Genomic DNA, 18878 nt, shown 5'->3' with positions numbered 1-18878 from the left:
GTTTTCCAAAACTTAACTACGTAGTAATAATTTTAAAATGGACTATGGGTAGTCTGGTATTTATTAACTGCGACAGTCACAACTGTGCAAAAAAAAGTCGCAACAAGGTTAAAAAGTTACAAAATTTACTCCAGCTCAAACATGTAGCAGAAAAAGCTGCTACTAAAGTAAAAAAGGAAAAATTGCTTATGTGAAAGAAAATTATCAACGGGCTGAAACCAGTTGATAAATAAGTCACACATAAGCAAAAGTAAAGAAAAAAGTACTAAAAAAAAGGAAAACATAAGCAAACATTGATAAATGTCCCTCATTGTTATCACTGGAGAGATTCTGTAGTTTAGATTATCTAATTCAAAAGATTCCGATGTTAGGTACCCCCTAATGTGTCTCTCTCTCTCTCTCTCTCTCTCTCTCTCTCTCTCTCTCTCTCACTCTCTCTCTCTCTCTCTCTCTCTCTCTCTCTCTCTCTCTCTCTCTCTATATATATATATATACATTAGGGGGTACCTAACATCGGAATCTTTTGAATTAGATAATCTAAACTACAGAATCTCTCCAGTAACTATGAGTTTATATAATGTTTACTACCAACTACCATATATGATTATAGTGATGAGCCTACATGAAGGCTTCCCTTCTGTGATACGCATATCAGCACTATGTTAGATCATGCGACCTGTAGCTGGACTTTTTAGGCTATGTTCACATATCTGCGGCATTAAAGGGGTACTCCGCTGGAAAACATGTTTTTTTTTTTTTTTTAACTGGTGCCAGAAAGTTAAACAGATTTGAAAATGACTTCTATTTAAAAATCTTAACCCTTCCAGTACTTATCAGCTGCTGTGTGTTCCAGAGAAAGTTGTTTTCTTCTTGGACTTTCTGTCTGACCACAGTGCTCTCTGCTGACACCTCTGCTTATTTTAGGAACTGTCCAGAGTAGGAGTAAATCCCCATAGCAAACCTATCTGCTATGGAAAGTTCCTAAAATGGACAGAGGTGTCAGAGAGCACTGTGGTCAGACAGAAAGGAAATTCAAAAAGAAAAGAACTTCCTGTGGAGCATATAGCAGCTGATAAGTAATGGAAGGATTCAAATTTTTAAATAGAAGTAATTTACAAATTGTTTAACTTTCTGGCACCAGTTGATTTATAAAACATTTTTTTCCAGGGGAGTACCCCTTTAAGTTCAGTACAGTATTAAAAAAGGGACCACAACCAATACAAAAATGCATAAGATGTCATCTGTCCTCTTTGCCCATTTTGTAATGAAAAGTTCAGGGCTAGATAGAAAAACTCTGTAAGATATGTACTTCTATCTGCCGTCTGGACCAGTCTGATATTACAGCGGACACGATGGATGCCAGGAACAACCTCATTGACAGCAATGGGATAGTTCCTGGCATTAACTTCCCTCCTTTTTTTCTACCATGGCAGAGGGAAACTATACCGGATCACCACATATATGGGAAGGAGCCCTTAGGTATGTCGTTCTAGTCACAAATTCCGCAGCATGTCATCTGAGCCCCTTTTCGCTGCTGACCTCTATGGTTGGCAGAGTGATGAAAGAGTAACACTTCAACCCTTGTTCATGGCATTCGTGGGTCATTTAGTTTGCATTATGTGCATGGGTTTTATAATCATTTTGGTCATGATGACCGACAACCCATAGAATTGACATTGGTGACAAGATTTCTGTGTTGCACCTCACTTTAAAGAGATGTACCGTATGTTTCCAAGAAGAATGGAAAAGAGAATGGCATTTTCTTCCATGTCATTTCAATGGAAGTGTATTTACAGGCTGTCTGTCATACAATGTCTGGCAGCTTAATATTGCATTTTCTCTATACATGTATCTTCATAAAGGCTCACTAATAGTGCCTATACTGTAATGAAATGATGCCTACGTTATAAGTCATAAAGGGTAGACTCTAGCTATGAGATATACTAAGTAATCAGATTTACGTATAATAATATTTGCTGTGATAAATGATAAATCACTGAGAAAATGCAACATTTCAGCTCTGGTCTAGACATTGTCTACAGACTCAATTTAGTTACAGTTACCCACAAACCTTCAAAGTAAGAATCTGATTGGAGCGTAGGGCTGCAAAAGTAGTGCCTAAATATTCCTATTGGACATCAGAAATACAGTGTTATATAATATAAGTAGATTTAGCTTGTATATCTAGGATTTTTCAATATGCAATATATTTAATTACTAAAGCTATACATTGGTATACAGCATTTGTATTAAATATATTGAAAAGTTAGACATTTACATAGCATGTTAGAAATTAGATGTTAATAATAAAAATATGCATTAAGTGTAAGCACATATAGGTGTTAAAGTACAGACCACAATGTGTATTAGTACATAATGACACATGATGTTGAATGTACACGTATGATAAGATGATGATGATGTAATATACATTATAAAAACATTAGAATTTTGGCTATTATCCAAATGAGCATCTAAATAAGATATACTACAAGAGTTACTGTAGATATAGGCAATGTGATAGATGTATCATTAACATCCAACAAGGTATTTCCAGTATTCTGGGCATCGCAAGGGCAAGTTCTTACTGACCTACTCAGTGTATCTAAAAATCAACAACATAGGCTAAACCTAACTCTCCTCCTTCACTTCCCAGGTCATTCTCAAACACCCATGAGATACAACACTGACTTTGGAAGTCGGCCATACAATAAAGCTAATACATATGATTGGTCAGATACAGTATGTAAGTCATGGATGGCATGAACAATTCTCTGCTTAAATGTGTGGTCTGGATTTAAAACAGTGAAGAGGAGTTTTAAAGAACATCTCTCTCTAGAGGACATGTCCTTTCCTACTTTAAACATGCAACTCATTAATCTGAATAGGCACTCTGTTTTTAAAGGAGATCTCTGGCGAACAATAACTTAACCCCTATCCACAGGTGGGGCCACCTGTGATCACCGGTCCAGGACCCAGCACTGAGTGAAGAGTGTGTGATGCAGTCGGCACGCGTTCCATTCATTCCTATGAAGTTAATGGAGCACTAGCTGTCTACCAGTAGACGAGAGGTCCCGTCCACAGGATAAGTTATTTTTCGGTAGGTAGGGAGCCAGGTGATGTAAGAGATTGGGGCTGCAGGAAAGCCCCATAGTAAGGGTAAGTAATAAGCTCATAATCACTGCAGTGTTATATTGAAAAACATAATAAAGATGGCCAAACCCTTTGATGGTACTGCACATAAATTAAAAACACTTTATTGTCATGGGTCTCATCTAGAAAGTAGTAATTATCCAAATGAGACAATTTCTTTAACCTTGTACAACCTATTGGACCATGTGGCCAAGTTGCTGAGAATGATATAAGTGCTCCTGTCCATTAATAGTTTTCTTAAAGGGGTACTCCGCTTCTCAGTGTTTGGAACAAACTGTTCTGAACGCTGTAGCCGGCGTCGGGAGCTTGTGATGTCATAGCCCTGCACCCTCATAATGTCACACTCCGCCCCTTCAATGCAAATCTATGGGAGGGGGCATGATAGCTGTTGGTTCCAGTGTTCGGAACAGTTTGTTCCAAACGCTGAGCATCGGAGTACCCCATTAAGTGCAAAAGGCCAAGGAAATGGATGGTTGTCCACCCTGTTGTGTGTATGAAGAAAGCATGTCCTTTTCCTGTTGAGCAAGTGTATCATGTAACTAACTGTGCCTGATATCATTATTATGGGAACACTAGGGCATGCAAACAATGTACATTAGTGTTCACAATGTGCAACTTATACCTGACCCTGGTCGTCTACTACAGTACAGATCGCTAAATTCCAAAGGCACCAGATACCATTCTAAAAAAACGTTAGCTGCTTCTGGTCTAGAGAGGCTGTTTGTTCAGGGATGTTAAATTGGGAGATTTCATTTAATCTGATATATACTGTAATAGGTTTCTAGAGCAGTTTCTTTCGTCTCTGTCTTATGTCCAGCTATTCTCAGTCTATGTGCAGATGGCTGTAGACAGATCTGCTCATTCTCTCACTCTCTAATCCTTTTTTATGTTTATTCCTCTTTTTCACCTTGAGGGCTCAGCTGCAGGCAGCAGCCCAGTTCTGTAATAAAATTGAGGACACTGCTTGAACAGAGATTTTTTTCCAGTCTTTCTTCTCAGCATAACAATTCAGCAATGCTGTTTTTGCTAAATAAACACAGCTGACCCTTCTATTATTGTGTTGAAGCTGCAACAAAAGCACTGTCAATATATCACTGTAAAAACCAGTATGTCACCAGAAAAACACTTCATTGGCCTTATACACCTGGCCATGCAAGCAATGACAAGGCAGGTCTACTAAGGGAAACATTGCAACAGCTTTCTCTGTAATGTGTATATTAGATATGGAAAAATACATTGGCCTAGATTTACTCATGCACCAGAATTCTGGTGAAAATTGCAATAGTAAATCTGAACTAATAATATATTATTACTAAAAGTAACATTGCTTAAAGCATTGTGACATCTGCATGTATACCATGAGAATTCATCCCTAGTCTTTCAATCAAATATTGACCTATGAAGAGAACAAGAGAGAGGAAAACACTGGAATTGATACACTATCTATATCTATATACTAGTGTTTCTAAAAACTTTTTGTAATGTCAAGGCTGTAAGCTGTAAAAAAAAAAAAGATACTTACCTACCCCAGTCCCCTGCAGCTCTTGCTGTTGCTCCCATTCAGCTCTTTTCAGTCACCTGTCTTGCTCATCTCTTCCGCCTACTTCCAAAATGGGACGTCAGAGCAGGACCAATCACTGGCGGAGACGAAACACCAAAATGACCAGTGATTGGCTAAGCGGGCAGGCTTTGCTCTGACCTCTCATCTTGTAATCAGGCAGAAAAGACGAATATCAGGGGGCTGGAAGGAGCCGCAATTGAAGCTTAAAAGGGTACTCCGTTGTAAAACTATTTTTTAAATCAACTGGTGCCAGAAAGTTAAAACACATTTGTAAATTACTTCTATTTAAAAATCGTAATCTTTTCAGTACTTATCAGCTGCTGTATTATCCACAGAAAGTTATTTTCTTTTTGAATTTCTTGTCTGTCTGATCACAGTGCTCTCTGCTGACACCTCTGTCCATGGCAGGAACTGTCCAGAGCAGGAACAAATGCCCATAGCAAACTTATCCTGCCCTGGACAGTTACTGACATGGACAGAGGTGTCAGCAGAGAACACTGTGGTCAGACTGAAAGTAACTACTCAAGTTACCCTGGATAATACATCAGCTGATAAGTACTGGAAGGATTAGCATTTTTAGATAGAAATAATTTACAAATCTGTTTAACTTTCTGGTACCAGTTGATTAAAAAAAAATGTTTTTCACTGGAGTACCCCCTTAAGCATGAGCTGTGAGGAACTGGGGGTAGGTAAGTATATTTTGCTTTCCTTTCTTCTACAGCTCTACATAAGTTTTTAAGAACACTGAAATACCCCTTTAAATGTTAACTTCTAGAATGCTGATGTCCATGGCTGTGACTGTAAAATGCTACTAAACCTCCCCATTTTACATGCTGCTGGGGAATGATTTTTAAATCTTAATAAACGCCTAATATTCATGGGGGTTGTGAATGGTGCAGAGGGCAGGAAGGTATATGTAATTTATTTCTAGTTAATGTAGAATACATTAATATAGAAATCTATATAATTATTAGAAAGCAATAGCATTACTGCCGGCTACCACGACCCCTGCCTAGGGAACTATACCTTTTCAACTCGATAATAAACAGTATGCAATGAGCTCCCCTTAGGGGCAGCAGAAAGGATTTTATTATATAACTGGCTTCTCACAAAAGTTTCAAAAGGGGGTTTTCAGGTACTATGAACCCCTCCTCCATCCCAAATAGGCCTCTGGGGCTATATTTACCCCATCTGTTGTTAAACTACAAAGAGTCAAAGGTCTATTGCCAGCAGCACACATTGGAAACCCTGCACATGTGCCATAATAGGGTCAAAAGATGACAGCAGAAGATGATGTCAGCACAGAAGGCTAAGCATAAACTTTACAAAGAAAAATGCGACCAGACATATTTTGTCTACAATGTTATGCATTTAACCCCTTAAGGACCAGGCCCATTTTGGAATTAAGGACCAGACCAATTTTATTTTTGCATTTTAGTTTTTTCCTCCTCATCTTCTAAAAATCATAACTCTCTTATATTTCCATCCACAGACCCATATGAGGGCTTGTTTTTTGCATCACCAATTGTTCTTTGTAATTATATCACTTATTTTACCATAAAATGTACGGCGCAACCAAACAAATATTATTTATGTGGGAAAATTGAGAAGAAAACCGAAATTTAGCAAATTTTGGAAGGTTTTGTTTTCACACTATACACATTCCGGTAAAAATGACATGTTTTCTTTATTCTGTGGGTCAATATGATTAAAATGATACCCATGATATATGCTTTTCTATAATTGTACCGCTTAAAAAAAATCTCAAACCATTTTAACAAAATTAGTATGTTTGAAATTGCCCTATTTTGCTCACCTATAACTTTCTCATTTTTCCGTATACGGGGCAGTAAGAGGGCAAATTTTTTTGTACCATGATCTGTACAGTAGTTTAAATCAGTACCATATTTTTTTGGAATAAAATGTGACAAAAAAAGCAGCAATTTTGGACTTTTTAATTTTTTTTTTACGTTTATGCCATTCACTGTATGGGATAATTAACAATATATTTTAATAGTTCAGACTTTAACGCACACGGCGATACTAAATATGTGTATTAATATATTTTTTTACACTTTTTGGGGGGTAAAATAGAAAAAAATGATGTTTTTCTTTTTTATTGGGGGAGGGGATTTTTCATATTTTTTTTACTTTTTTATTTTACTTTTTTTTAACTTTTTTTTTCTACACTGTAATAGTCCCCATAGGGGACTATTTATAGCAATCATTTGATTGCTAATACTGTTCAGTGCTATGCATAGAGCATAGCACTGATCAGTATTATCGGTGATCTTCTGCTCTGGTCTGCTCGATCTCAGACCAGAGCAGAAGACCCCGGGAGAAAGCCAGAGCCAGGTGAGGGGACCTCCAGCTGCCATGCTGGATGATCGGATTCCCGTGGCAGTGCTGCGAGCTATCCGATCATCCATTCAAATTACCGCACTGCTGCAGATGCCATGATCTGTATTGATCACGGCATCTGAGGGGTTAATGGCGGACATCCACATGATCGCGGATGTACGCAATTACCGGCGGGTCCCTGGCTGCTGATAGCGGTCATGGCGGTGCGTAAATGTACGTCATGGTGCAAGTATTACGGCACCATGATGTACATTTACGTCCATTGTCGTTAAAGGGGTACTCCGGTGGAAAACTTTTTTTTTGTTTTTTAAACAACTGGTGCTTATTAGCTGCTGAATACTACAGAGGATATTATTTTCTTTTTTGAACACAGTGCTTTCTGCTGACATCACCAGCACAGTGCTCTCTGCTGACATCTCCATTTTAGAAACTGTCCAGGATAGACTTTATCCAGGAGACAGGATTCCTGGATAAAGCCGATCCCGGCGAAACGCGTCGGAGGTTTGGTGTGGAGCTGGGGTAAGTCCTGTCTACTGTATGTGTCTGCTGCTACATTCCCTTCCTAAGGTAGCTTTTATGTTTGCACTATTGCGCTTTATTCTCCCTTCAGTCTCAGTCTTCTATACATGTTAAACTTTGGGAGCTGCTTTGGCCCTTAACAGAAATGCAGAGACGAAAGCTTCAGGGGTGCAGGAATACAGGCGCTGACCAAGAAGGGGACCAGTGAAGCCAGGTAGATATCAAACAGCTTTAATCCAATGCGACGCGTTTCACCGTGCTTGCGCGGTTTCATCAGATGCCTGATGCCAGATGCCTGATGCCAGATGCCTGATGAAACCGTGCAAGCGCGGTGAAACCCGTCGCATTGGATTAAAGCTGTTTGATATCTACCTGGCTTCACTGGTCCCCTTCTTGGTCAGCGCCTGTATTCCTGCACCCCTGAAGCTTTCGCCTCTGCATTTCTGTCGATTCCAGGAAGGCTGCAGACCCAGTTCACTATACTACAAACGCAGATCCTTGTTGTGTGGGAATTTGCACAACCTGGCAGGGTGAGCCTTCATTTTTACCCTCCCTTCTCCCGCACCTGTGATCCCATTGATTCTCCACAAGGGAGCGCCTGTTCTTCTTTTGTTTTACATTGGCCCTTAACAGTATATCTTTGCATTGTGGCACCTCATATTCCATTTCAAGTTATTTTTCACCACAGTTTTATATGCATGATTCATGCACATCTGTGATTTACTCTTGTGGCATAATATTTAAACAGACATACAGTTTACTATGCGATCAGGACCTTCACCCCAATATCCTGGTTTTTCATTACTGTCTCTTTGTGTGATTCCCTATATGCATTTTTAAATGTTGTTTGCAGACTAATAAAGAATTTTCAATATTTTCATATTTATTGTTGTTCGGAGGTTTTTTCTTGTGCTTTTTGCGCAAATTGTAGGTGGTATATTCATTCTTTGACAAACCTCCATTTCCTCTATACATTTTCTGTGTTGGAGCCTTCATAGGGGAAGGGGTTCTATAGGTTCAATGCCACAGATTTTACCACAAAGCAGATAAGGATTCGGTCTTCCATTGTTCAAATGGAAGATCTTGTGAGCAATCCGTATCAAGAACTGGTAAGTCAATTCTTGGTGTGGATTTTAATCCATTTAAGAAAAGTCTACTTTAGAAAAACAAGGGCTGTGGATTACCCATTAAAATTGATGGGACACAGACTTCATTCTGATTTTGATGCGGCATCAACAAGAAATCCAGCTGAAAATAAACAGTGCGCACTGGCAAGGGTGCAAGGGCCTTGCTGTTCGGGTGGCTTTCCTGTCCCACTTGATATGTTGGTGATTTTTTATTTCCATTGCTTAGTTCGCTGGCTTGAAACATTTAACTACTCTAGAGCTGTATTTTCTAAACTGCAGTTTTTATTTAAAATAATTATTTTTTGGGATTGTAAGAATACTGATGAAAGTATTTATATACTTTATGTGAAATATTGTTTTATTATTATTATTAAACAAACATTTATATTTAATGTTTTCTTGGCCAATACAACTTCTAGGTTTCTACACTGTATAGCTATGAAGCAGCTTGAGCACTTAAGACTTGGCCATTTACCTTCCATATGGCAATGGTCAGGTCAACGATCTTTCAGTCCATAAATGGTTCATGGCTAGCGGCCAGATTTTTCTACCAAGAGTCTGAGAGGCTTGTGTGTGTGCACTGGTTCATTTTAGCTGATAATGCTCTTCTTCCTGCTCCACCCTATAAACCATGTCATCAATCCCTATCAAAATGACTGGCATGTCATCTGGAAGCCGGCCAGAAAGATGGTAGTAACTGCACTGTTTATGTTTTATTCGGCAACAGCTACTTGTTCCTTTAAACTTCAAGCCTTACATCAGACACATGTCAGGCACTCGTGGTTATGGCAGTGAGTTTTTCTGAGAAGTTTTAATACTATTTATGGTCGGGGATACAATTTGTGCCCATTTGTTTTACAACATGGTTTATTAACATCTTAAATTAGTTCATTCCAGCTTGTTATTGTCTCTTAGAACAATCTGCTCAGGAAAACAATATCCAGAATTTTGAATCATGTTTTTGGAAGGGAAAAGGATAAACTTAGAAAAATAAACTACAAGACCATATGCTGAACATCTTGTGTGAGTACTTCCTTTGTCATGAAGTGCCTTGTATGCATCCGTTCTTGCTCATTTATCAATAGTAGTTGACTTTTAAGATTTAAGAGCATGTCCTAATGTGATGAATAATTTCATATATCTACAGTATATAGGGGTTGGAGTTCTTTTTTATTTAATTTTTTATTATTTTTTTATTAGAGAGCTTCAAATTTGCTACATTCCTTCACACATCCATAGATCTAAATGATCATTCTCTGGCTGCCTCCAGTCACCACACTATTGGCTTACTGAAGACAGATTCATAATACAGTTCAATGGGAGTGTAGAAAAATGTATACTCTAATGGCTCTTTTGTATTGTATAAGGAAAAAACTGTCAATCAAGCCAAATGGGACAGGAAAAAGCCAGCAGAGAAAAGCCTCCCTAACGTTTTGCCCTATTCTTGACTCCTATTTAATGACTAATAATTGTACAGGGTGGGCCATTTATATGGATACACCTTAATAAAATGGGAATGGTTGGTGATATTAACTTCCTGTTTGTGGCACATTAGTATATGTGAGGGGGGAAACTTTTCAAGATGGGTGGTGACCATGGTGGCCATTTTGAAGTTGACCATTTTGAATCCAACTTTTGTTTTTTCAATAGAAAGAGGGTCATGTGACACAAGAAAAATTTCATAAAAAATTTCACAAGAATTTCACAAGAAAAACACTGTTTTTAACGTACCTTTATTCTTTCATGAGTTATTTACAAGTTTCTCTTTGTTTACAGCCATTGACATGTCGTCGAGGTTAACACGTGAGGAGCGGTTTGAAATTGTGTTGATGTCTGGTGAACGCAGTAACTGGGTCATTGCAGCAGATTTCAATGCAAGACACCCTACGAGACCACCCATCTCCCATGCTACAGTTAGAAAACTGCTTGCTTTCATGAAACTGGTTCAGTGTTGTATTTGGCAAAATGTGGACGCACAAAATCTGTCACTAATGAAGAAACATCAGCGATGTCACTGGAGAGTGGCATTAGTCTAAAATCCCTTTGATGGATATTAGCTACTCACAAATGGCACCCTTACAAACTCCAGCTACTGCAGCATCTCACCGAGGATGACCCAGATTGGCACACTGAATTTGCAGAATGGGCAAAACAAAAATTGGAACAGGACCCTCAGTTTACGCAGAAGATTTTGTTCAGTGATGAGGCAAACTTTTATGTCAATGGTGAAGTTAACAAACAAAATCACCGCTATTGGTCTGACACTAACCCACATTGGATAGATCCCTCCAAGACTGTTGGAACACAAACATTTATGGAATGGTGTGGTATATGGGGTACAAAGATAGTGGGGCCATTCTTCATCAATGGAAACCTCAAGACCACTGGATATGCAAAATTGCTACATGATGATGTGTTTCCCTCTTTATGCACTGAAGCTGGCACGTTCCCTGAGTTTTTCCAGCAAGATGGTGCACCACCACATTATGGGTGTCAGGTCCGAGCATTCCTAGATGAACAGTTTCCTGGAAAGTGGATTGGTCGTCGTGGGCCAGTTGAATGGCCCCCAAGGTCTCCCGATCTGACCCCCTTAGACTTTTATCTTTGGGCTCATTTGAAGGCAATTGTCTATGCTGTGAAGATACGAAATGTGCAGCACCTGAAACTATGGATACTGGAAGCCTGTGTTAGCATTTCTCCTGCAGTGTTGCTATCAGTGTGTGAAGAGTGGGAGAAGAGGGTTGCATTGACAATCAAACACAATGGGCAGAACATTGAACACATTTTATAAGTGGTCAGAAACTTGTAAATAACTCATGAAAGAATAAAGTTACGTTAAAACCAAGCACATCATTGTTTTTCTTGTGAAATCCCCAATAAGTTTGATGTGTCGCATGACCCTCTTCCTATTGAAAAAACAAAAGTTAGATTCAAAATGGCCAACTTCAAAATGGCCGCCATGGTCACCACCCATTTTGAAAAGTTTGCCCCTCATTTATACTAATGTGCCACAAACAGGAAGTTAACATCACCAACCATTCCCATTTTATTAAGGTGTATCCATATAAATGGCCCACCCTGAATAAACAGGTTGCGCTATATAAAATCAATATTTACAGTATTATTATTGCTAGCTTGTAGGATTATGACCAATAATAAATTAAAGTATATCAGACATTTCTTATTTTCGGGTACTAGAGATACTACAGTTATGTGATTTGGCACCATGTCTGTCTATCAACTCCTATTGATAAACAAATGCACCTGACACTGAATATATCAGCCAAAATAGAAAATCTTTATTATACATATAAAGAAGCGGAGTCATTCCGTGAAACGATCATTGGAGTCAGGTATAGGTAGGATTTGGCACTGTATTCTTGCTTGTTTACTTCTTACTTGTCTGTATTATTTTACCAGGTCCATGCTTTGTCTGTATTCTACTTCCTACATGTATTTCTGGTACTTTAACCAGTATTACCACTGCTAGTTGTGACCTGTGTATTTTTATAATATTACATTTTATTATCTTTGTGCTTATCCTCTTATACCTTGTATGTACTGGTGCTGTGTTGTGTATCTATATGTATTACTTTTTAAACAATTTTAATTGTTATATGTATAATAAAGATTTTCTATTTTGGCTGATATATTCAGTGTCAGGTGCATTTGTTTATCAATAGGAGTTGCTATCTATATATGCACCTTACTCTACCTATTTGTAGAAAAATTCTATCGGTGACACCATGTCTGTCTATCTATCTATCTAAATCCAAAGAGAGCAGCACACTATCAATAAAGTGCACAGGTGCAAGCAGCTCAGCAGCCCTGGTCACAGGCTTCCGAACAGCAGCAAGTACAAAACCTTTGTGCTACCTGCTGGTAACCGAAACACTGCATTTTTGGATGGTTTGGATGAAATACAGAAGCTACACATTTTATCACGTATTTTTGAGTGCTGCTGATTATCTATCTACAGCAGAAAGGATTCCAAAGGAAGCAGCACACCAAAGAATAGGATGTCAGGGTGCAATCTGTATTAATCTAGGCGAGGGATCCCAAACTTCAAACAGCATACATAGAACAGCAGCACTCCCAGGTAGTGAAAAAAATCTGGTCTTTAGTCACAAGTGTGCAGGCGACGTTTCAGTTGGCTCACCCAGCCATTTTCAAGCCTGAGAATGGTTGAGTGAGCCAGATGAAACATTGCCTGCACATTTGTGAATAAAGACCAGATTTTTTCCAATACCTGGGAGTGCTGCTGTTCTATGTATGCTATCTATCTAACTATCTATCTGTTTATTTATCTCATATCTATCTATCTGTTTATTTATCTATCTATCTAATATCTATCTATTTATTTATCTAATATATTTCTGTCTCATATCTATATATCTATCTATATATCTAATATCTATCTATCTCATATCCATATAGCTAATATCTATCTATCTAATATGTATCGAACTCATATCTATCTATCCATCTATCTATCTCATATCTATCTATCTTTATTTATATATATATATATATATATATATATATATATATTTTATATATGTGTATATATATATATATATATATATATATATATATAAATAGAGGCAGCACAACCAGGTGTAGTTACATTGCAGGGTGCAATCTGGCAATAAAGATAGTCCAGTCGCAGACTGTATAGAGTGCTGCTGGAGTCTTCACTATTTGGATCTATCTATCTATCTATCTATCTATCTATCTACCCCTTCCTATTTTCATCTCTAACCTTGTATTTGTATGCACTGTGAAAAATATCCACCAGACAGATGAGTAAATTCACATACATTAACATATAGCATGAGAGGTTTTCATTAGCACACATCCGAGCTCCCATTTATTAGTCATGTTAAATCCGTTCTCCCCCAAGTGAATTGACTGTAATGAGATGTACACTACGGTTGTAAGGAAAGTAAACACTTCAATTAAGTGCTTTTCCGGCATGCAGCAGTAGTGGAGCTTAGGGAGCAATAAACAGGCATATAGCAGGCAATATTTACCCTGTGGGAGTAATCCGCACAGTGACCCTGTAAGGAGAAAAAAGAGGACACATCCTTGTTAGGCCATTAATAATGTATCATGACACTCACCAGTGCTGTGGGGATCATTGTTAAGGCTTACATGTATGTTGTGTGGCTATAGGCATTAGTGAACCATCTCCTGTGTGTGTTTTGCAGCTCAGCCCTATCCACTTCAGTAGAGACAAACTGCAGCCAGACACAACTCCAGACACAACCCAAGGGCAGATATGGTCCTGCTTTTGGAGGAAACCAACCATGTTTCATTTTGTTATCTCCAGGTCAGCCTAACCCTTCCCTACAATCTTTTCCATTGAAGAACCTTGATGTAGGAAGAAAACCTGTCATGAATTCTGGCAAAGAAGCCATTAACATTTCCACCAGAAATAGTATAATAACAGGGACACCAGCAATGCACTGCAAGCCAGACATTGGGGGGGGGATAAAAAGTATTGTAAAGTGTTTCTGCATTTGCTACATTGCAGATTTTATTTTAAAAAATCCCTGTATAGGTCAATTTTGTCAGATATCTGGGTTTAATAGCAAAACCTTAAATTTCTTGTCAGAAAATTTGGCACGAAACAAACAAAAAAAAAAAAGTACCGTTTCATTTATCCCCCCATAGGTAAGGATTAGAACAGTTTACAAACTGGCATTACAGTATATATATATATATATATATATATATATATGTATATATATATATATATATATATATATACACACATACATACATTTGTACTGAAAAGTATATAAGGATAAAAAAAGGTAAAGGTAAGACATACTGTATGTAAAACTATACCCATACTGTGGTTGCTATGTATGTCCAGTGTATGTGCCAAGACGTGTTCCTGGTGCAAACACTTAATGGACCCAATGAATGCAAAACTAATACCCCGTTGTATTCTCCTCTATAGTCAGAAATTGTAAAAAGATAGTTTCATGGGATATATTATTTTTAACATAGGGGGCTATGGGGTCTGGGGATGACATGCCATTATATGGCACAGTGGAATATATCACAGCGTTACATTTGGCAGTCAGTGGTCTTCCCTGATTTGAGTGCTGAACATGAAGTCCAAATGCAATGTGCATAGAACCAAACCATCCACTTTAGCAGATGTGCACAGTCTGCAGCCTGGCATCCTCATGTGATCTCATTGCTTTCCCCTGTGGCCTGCAGCACAATGAGTATACTCTGTGATGGTTTAATACTTATTGATCCATTAATAACAGTGGAGTTAAACAGTAGCAGAAGTATCCCCTATCAATGGCCTGTGTCTGATATTGCAGGGCTATGTCTGGTTGTGCATTTAATGTAATGGTGCTGCAATACCAGACACATATCATGGACAAGAGTGTCCCTGTGAGGGAAAAATAGACTTTCTTTAAAGTGTCACTGTCATTTGAAAAGACTTTTGAAACGTTGCCCAGATATGTCAAAGGTTGAGATTGTACCGGGTCTCAGTCCTGCACCTGTTGTTACAAGCCGGTGAAGTATGCCGTAATGCACTTCACTGTCTCTCTGGCCACCAAATCAAACTCATTCACTGCATTAGAACTAATGGCGCATGAGCAGGCCTGGTGCATGAATTTTAGCCACCCTAGGGGAAAGCTAATTTTGCTTCCCCTTGACCCTTGCCCATTGGCTCCTCCCAATGTATTCTTCAGATTGGTATACTAATACTGAAGAAGGGTGCTCCAACCCAAAATGCATCATTGGTGAACTATATGTTTACTACTCTCTTCCTGCATCTGTAAAATCCTTATTGAGGTTTTTGCGCCTATAGAGGGAATATTTTCTACAATCTGCTGCTGTTATTTTCAGATGGATCACCATCTGCTTGCATATCCCTTCGGCCAAGCAACTCCTCTAGACTTTCCTGCAACCACTTACCCATTGAGTCTAGGTTCTATGCACTCTAGTATTGCGCTCCAGGTAAGCATAATATGCTTTACTTACTTCTTATTAGTAGGGTAATGCACTTACTTCTTATTAGTAGGGTTGTCCTTGATGGGCGGGTGCTTTAGATGGGCGGGTGCTTCAGATGCTAGCTAACTTTATTGCAGTAGGCAGAGCTGCACCCCTATCAAGAGGGCACTCTAGGCGGCTGCCTATTTTGCCTATAGGCAGAGCCGGCCCTGCGCATGAGTCTGGTTTCAGTGAGAGTCGGCTGTAACTTGTGAATACTGCAGGTTTTAGGACTGAGACCTGGTCTGATCTCAACTTTTGCTATATCTGGGCAACATGTCAAAAGTTGTTAAAATGACAGTGGTGCTTTATTGACATACAAACTCTTTAAAATAAGTCATAAAGGTTTATCCACATAAAGAACTAAACTAGAGTACTAAACACAGTACTCTAGTGGGTCCAGACACATTTGAAAACCTTAACCTAGTGATGGATTCTTCATTGTAGATTGCAATATAATATTTTAGTTAAATATGTGCATTCAACAGAAAACTAGGGAATAATAATATCTTCAAAAAGGTAACAATGAGGGAGATGGCTTCCTACACCCTATGGAGATTCTTTCACATCCCACTGACTCAGTGACCTCAGTTTCTTGAGTTGGGTTCTTAAAATATGAAAGGTCAACTATTAAAAGGAGATGGAAAAATAATAAATATGCCTCAGTTTTTCTAACCTACAGTACAGCCCCTCAGAGATATCATCTGTATATCCTTATTTTAGTCAGGAAGAATACTGTCTGAATTGTTAAGAGCAGCACATCAGTTTTCTTTCACCTTATGGTCAAAGAGCATTAGGTTTATCCTCTCGCGTTTGCCAAAATATTTCACACCCAGATTCTCCTTGAGCAAAACAGGATTGGTTAAAGAAAACATTGTCACAGATTAGACATCTCTGAAGGGCTCTAGTAACAACTGTTATTACGGTAATTATTTAAATAAGAAAGATAGTTATATGTAAGGGATTGTGTTTTAAAGTGTCTCCACGTGTTCTTAAGGCAAAAGTTTGATCATTCGGGGTTTGAGTGTTTAGACCCCCACCGATCATTAGAGAGAACAGGGAGAAGCGTACGCCTAAATGGGCATGGTCAGTTTGAAAAAACATGTCTTTAGGATATGTCAAAAGTTTTTTTTTTTTTTAAGTGACAGGTACACTTTAACTGCTTCACTCCCTGGCTTGCAGAGATCTCTGTCCAGTTGTATTAGTTGGGCTCTATAGCCCATGTAGTGTAAATTGATGGAGATTGCTGAGAACAAGAAAGTGAAGAACTTAAAGGGATACTCCGTCCCTAGACATCTTATCCCCTATCAAGAGAATAGGGGATATGATGCCTGATGGCGGAGGCCCAGCTGCTGGGACCCCCTGCGATCTCCGGGCTGGCACCCTGGCGTTCGGAACATTTATGTTCAGAACGCTGGCTTTGGGAGCTTCCGTGTTTGTGACGTCACCACATTCATGTCTATGGTAGGGAGAATTAAGGTCTGTAGAGCAGAAGTACACAGCCGTCATGCCTCATCCAATAGATATGAATGGAGGAGGCATGACAGCTGTGGTTTGCCCGTCATCCATCAAGGAGCTGAGTTTGCTCTATGCACTGGATGACTGGGGTGCCATGCCAGAGATTGTGGGGGGTCTCAGCCCCTGGAACCTCTGTGATCAGACATCTTCACCCCTATCCTTTGGATAGGGGATAAGATGTCTAGGGGCAGAGTGTTGTGCCCCACTCTGATTGGTGGGGGTCTAAACTCTCAGGCACCAAATGATTAAACATTTTAGTAAATGACAGGGACATTTTAAAAGTTGTTGTTCACCCTTGAAAACTATTGTATTTGCTTTAATTTAAATAGGTCCCACATTCTGTGTTTATAGTGGTGAAAGCGAAGGTGATACATAGAGTTAAATCATTAAAGTGTCCCCGTCATTCACCGCTGGAAGAGCTTACTATGTACTGTTTTATTATTCATTTCAAGAAATAAACAGTAATGTATGCAGCAAGGTTCTCCAGTGGCAGCTGCAGGCATTCAGAAACTTGTAAGGTAACTGTACAGCCAGACACACTGGCCGTGAGCGCTCTCCTGTCATGTCCCCCCTGCCGGCAGGGCTGGGATTCGTATCACGTATCAGTTCCAGCCCGTCATTCACCTCCCTGGTCTTTCGTGTTCTCAGTCCTAGGAGGCGGGGGGCACGCGCGCGCCCGAACCCCTTTATTTAAAGGGCCAGTATGCCCTTAATTAGTGAATTCACCTGCACCTTCCGTTCTAAGTATCAGTTCCTCCCAAGTCTCCCGGACGGATCTTTGTTGCTCTAGTGCCTGAGAGAAAGCTTCTGTGTTCCATTGCTTCTGTTATCCGGGTACCTGACCCTTGTTAAGTGTCCTTATTGTTACGCTATGCGCTCCTGCCTCACACGCTGGCCGTGAGCGCATGGTCCCCTTACCTCCTGCTGCCGACGGGGCTGGGACTCGCATTGCAGGACGCACCCGCATGCGAGCCCCGGTCCGTCACTCTCTGGGTGTCTCTCCTGCCTCTGCCTCTCTGCTCTAGCATGTGTGTCCCCGTCCCTTAGGGCGTGCGCGCGCTGAAGCTTTAAGATTTAAAGGGCCGGTAGGCTAATTAGTGTCTCCACCTGTGTCTTGTTTATAACTTCCTCCACAGTTCTCTACCGGATCTTTGTTGCCCTTGTGCCAAGTGAAAGCGTTCCTTAGTTTTGCCTTGCTGTGTACCAGATCTCCAGCTCTTGTTTATTGACCTTGCTTCTCTGTCGCCTGTCTACTGAACTTCTGCTACGTCCCGACTTCGCTACTTTGCCACCTGCCCTGACCTCCACCTATCCTGACTACGAGTTGTCTCATCCCTTCTGTGCCTCGCATCTCCTCAGCCGCCTGTGTGGTCGAGCCGTTGCCGGGGGTTGCGATCTGGGTGTCGCTTGCAGCTACAAGTCCATCCTGCTTTGCGGTGGGCTCTGGTGAAGCAGCACCTTAGACTCCGCTCCCTGGCACGGTTCGAGTCATCTGCCACACAGGTCCAGCGGATCCACCAGAGTTCCTGTCTACTGAAACGTGAGTGTTACAGTTATCCTGCTACAGTGCCACCTGTCCTGTCCATCAGTTATCCTGATCACAACTTGTCTGTATC

The 18878-nt window shown here is 39.8% G+C and overlaps 1 protein-coding gene across 1 annotated transcript in view; it reads right to left on the bottom strand.

Annotated features, from left to right (window-relative positions):
• The window catches only part of LOC130282440 (collagen alpha-1(XIII) chain-like), a 191643-nt gene that overhangs the window by 121411 nt on the left and 51354 nt on the right, over nucleotides 1-18878 (bottom strand). The window contains exons 9-10 of the mRNA XM_056530694.1: nucleotides 13755-13781; nucleotides 2072-2128 (exon numbers count right to left, since the gene is read on the bottom strand). Of these exons, the coding sequence (XP_056386669.1) occupies nucleotides 2072-2128; nucleotides 13755-13781 (84 nt within the window). The remainder of the gene's footprint in view (nucleotides 1-2071; nucleotides 2129-13754; nucleotides 13782-18878) is intronic.

This window comes from Hyla sarda, chromosome 7 (assembly GCF_029499605.1).
Source record: "Hyla sarda isolate aHylSar1 chromosome 7, aHylSar1.hap1, whole genome shotgun sequence".
Taxonomy (NCBI): domain Eukaryota; kingdom Metazoa; phylum Chordata; class Amphibia; order Anura; family Hylidae; genus Hyla; species Hyla sarda.
The sequence above is the reverse complement of the archived record's forward strand: the minus strand, read 5'-3'. Positions and strand labels throughout refer to the sequence as shown.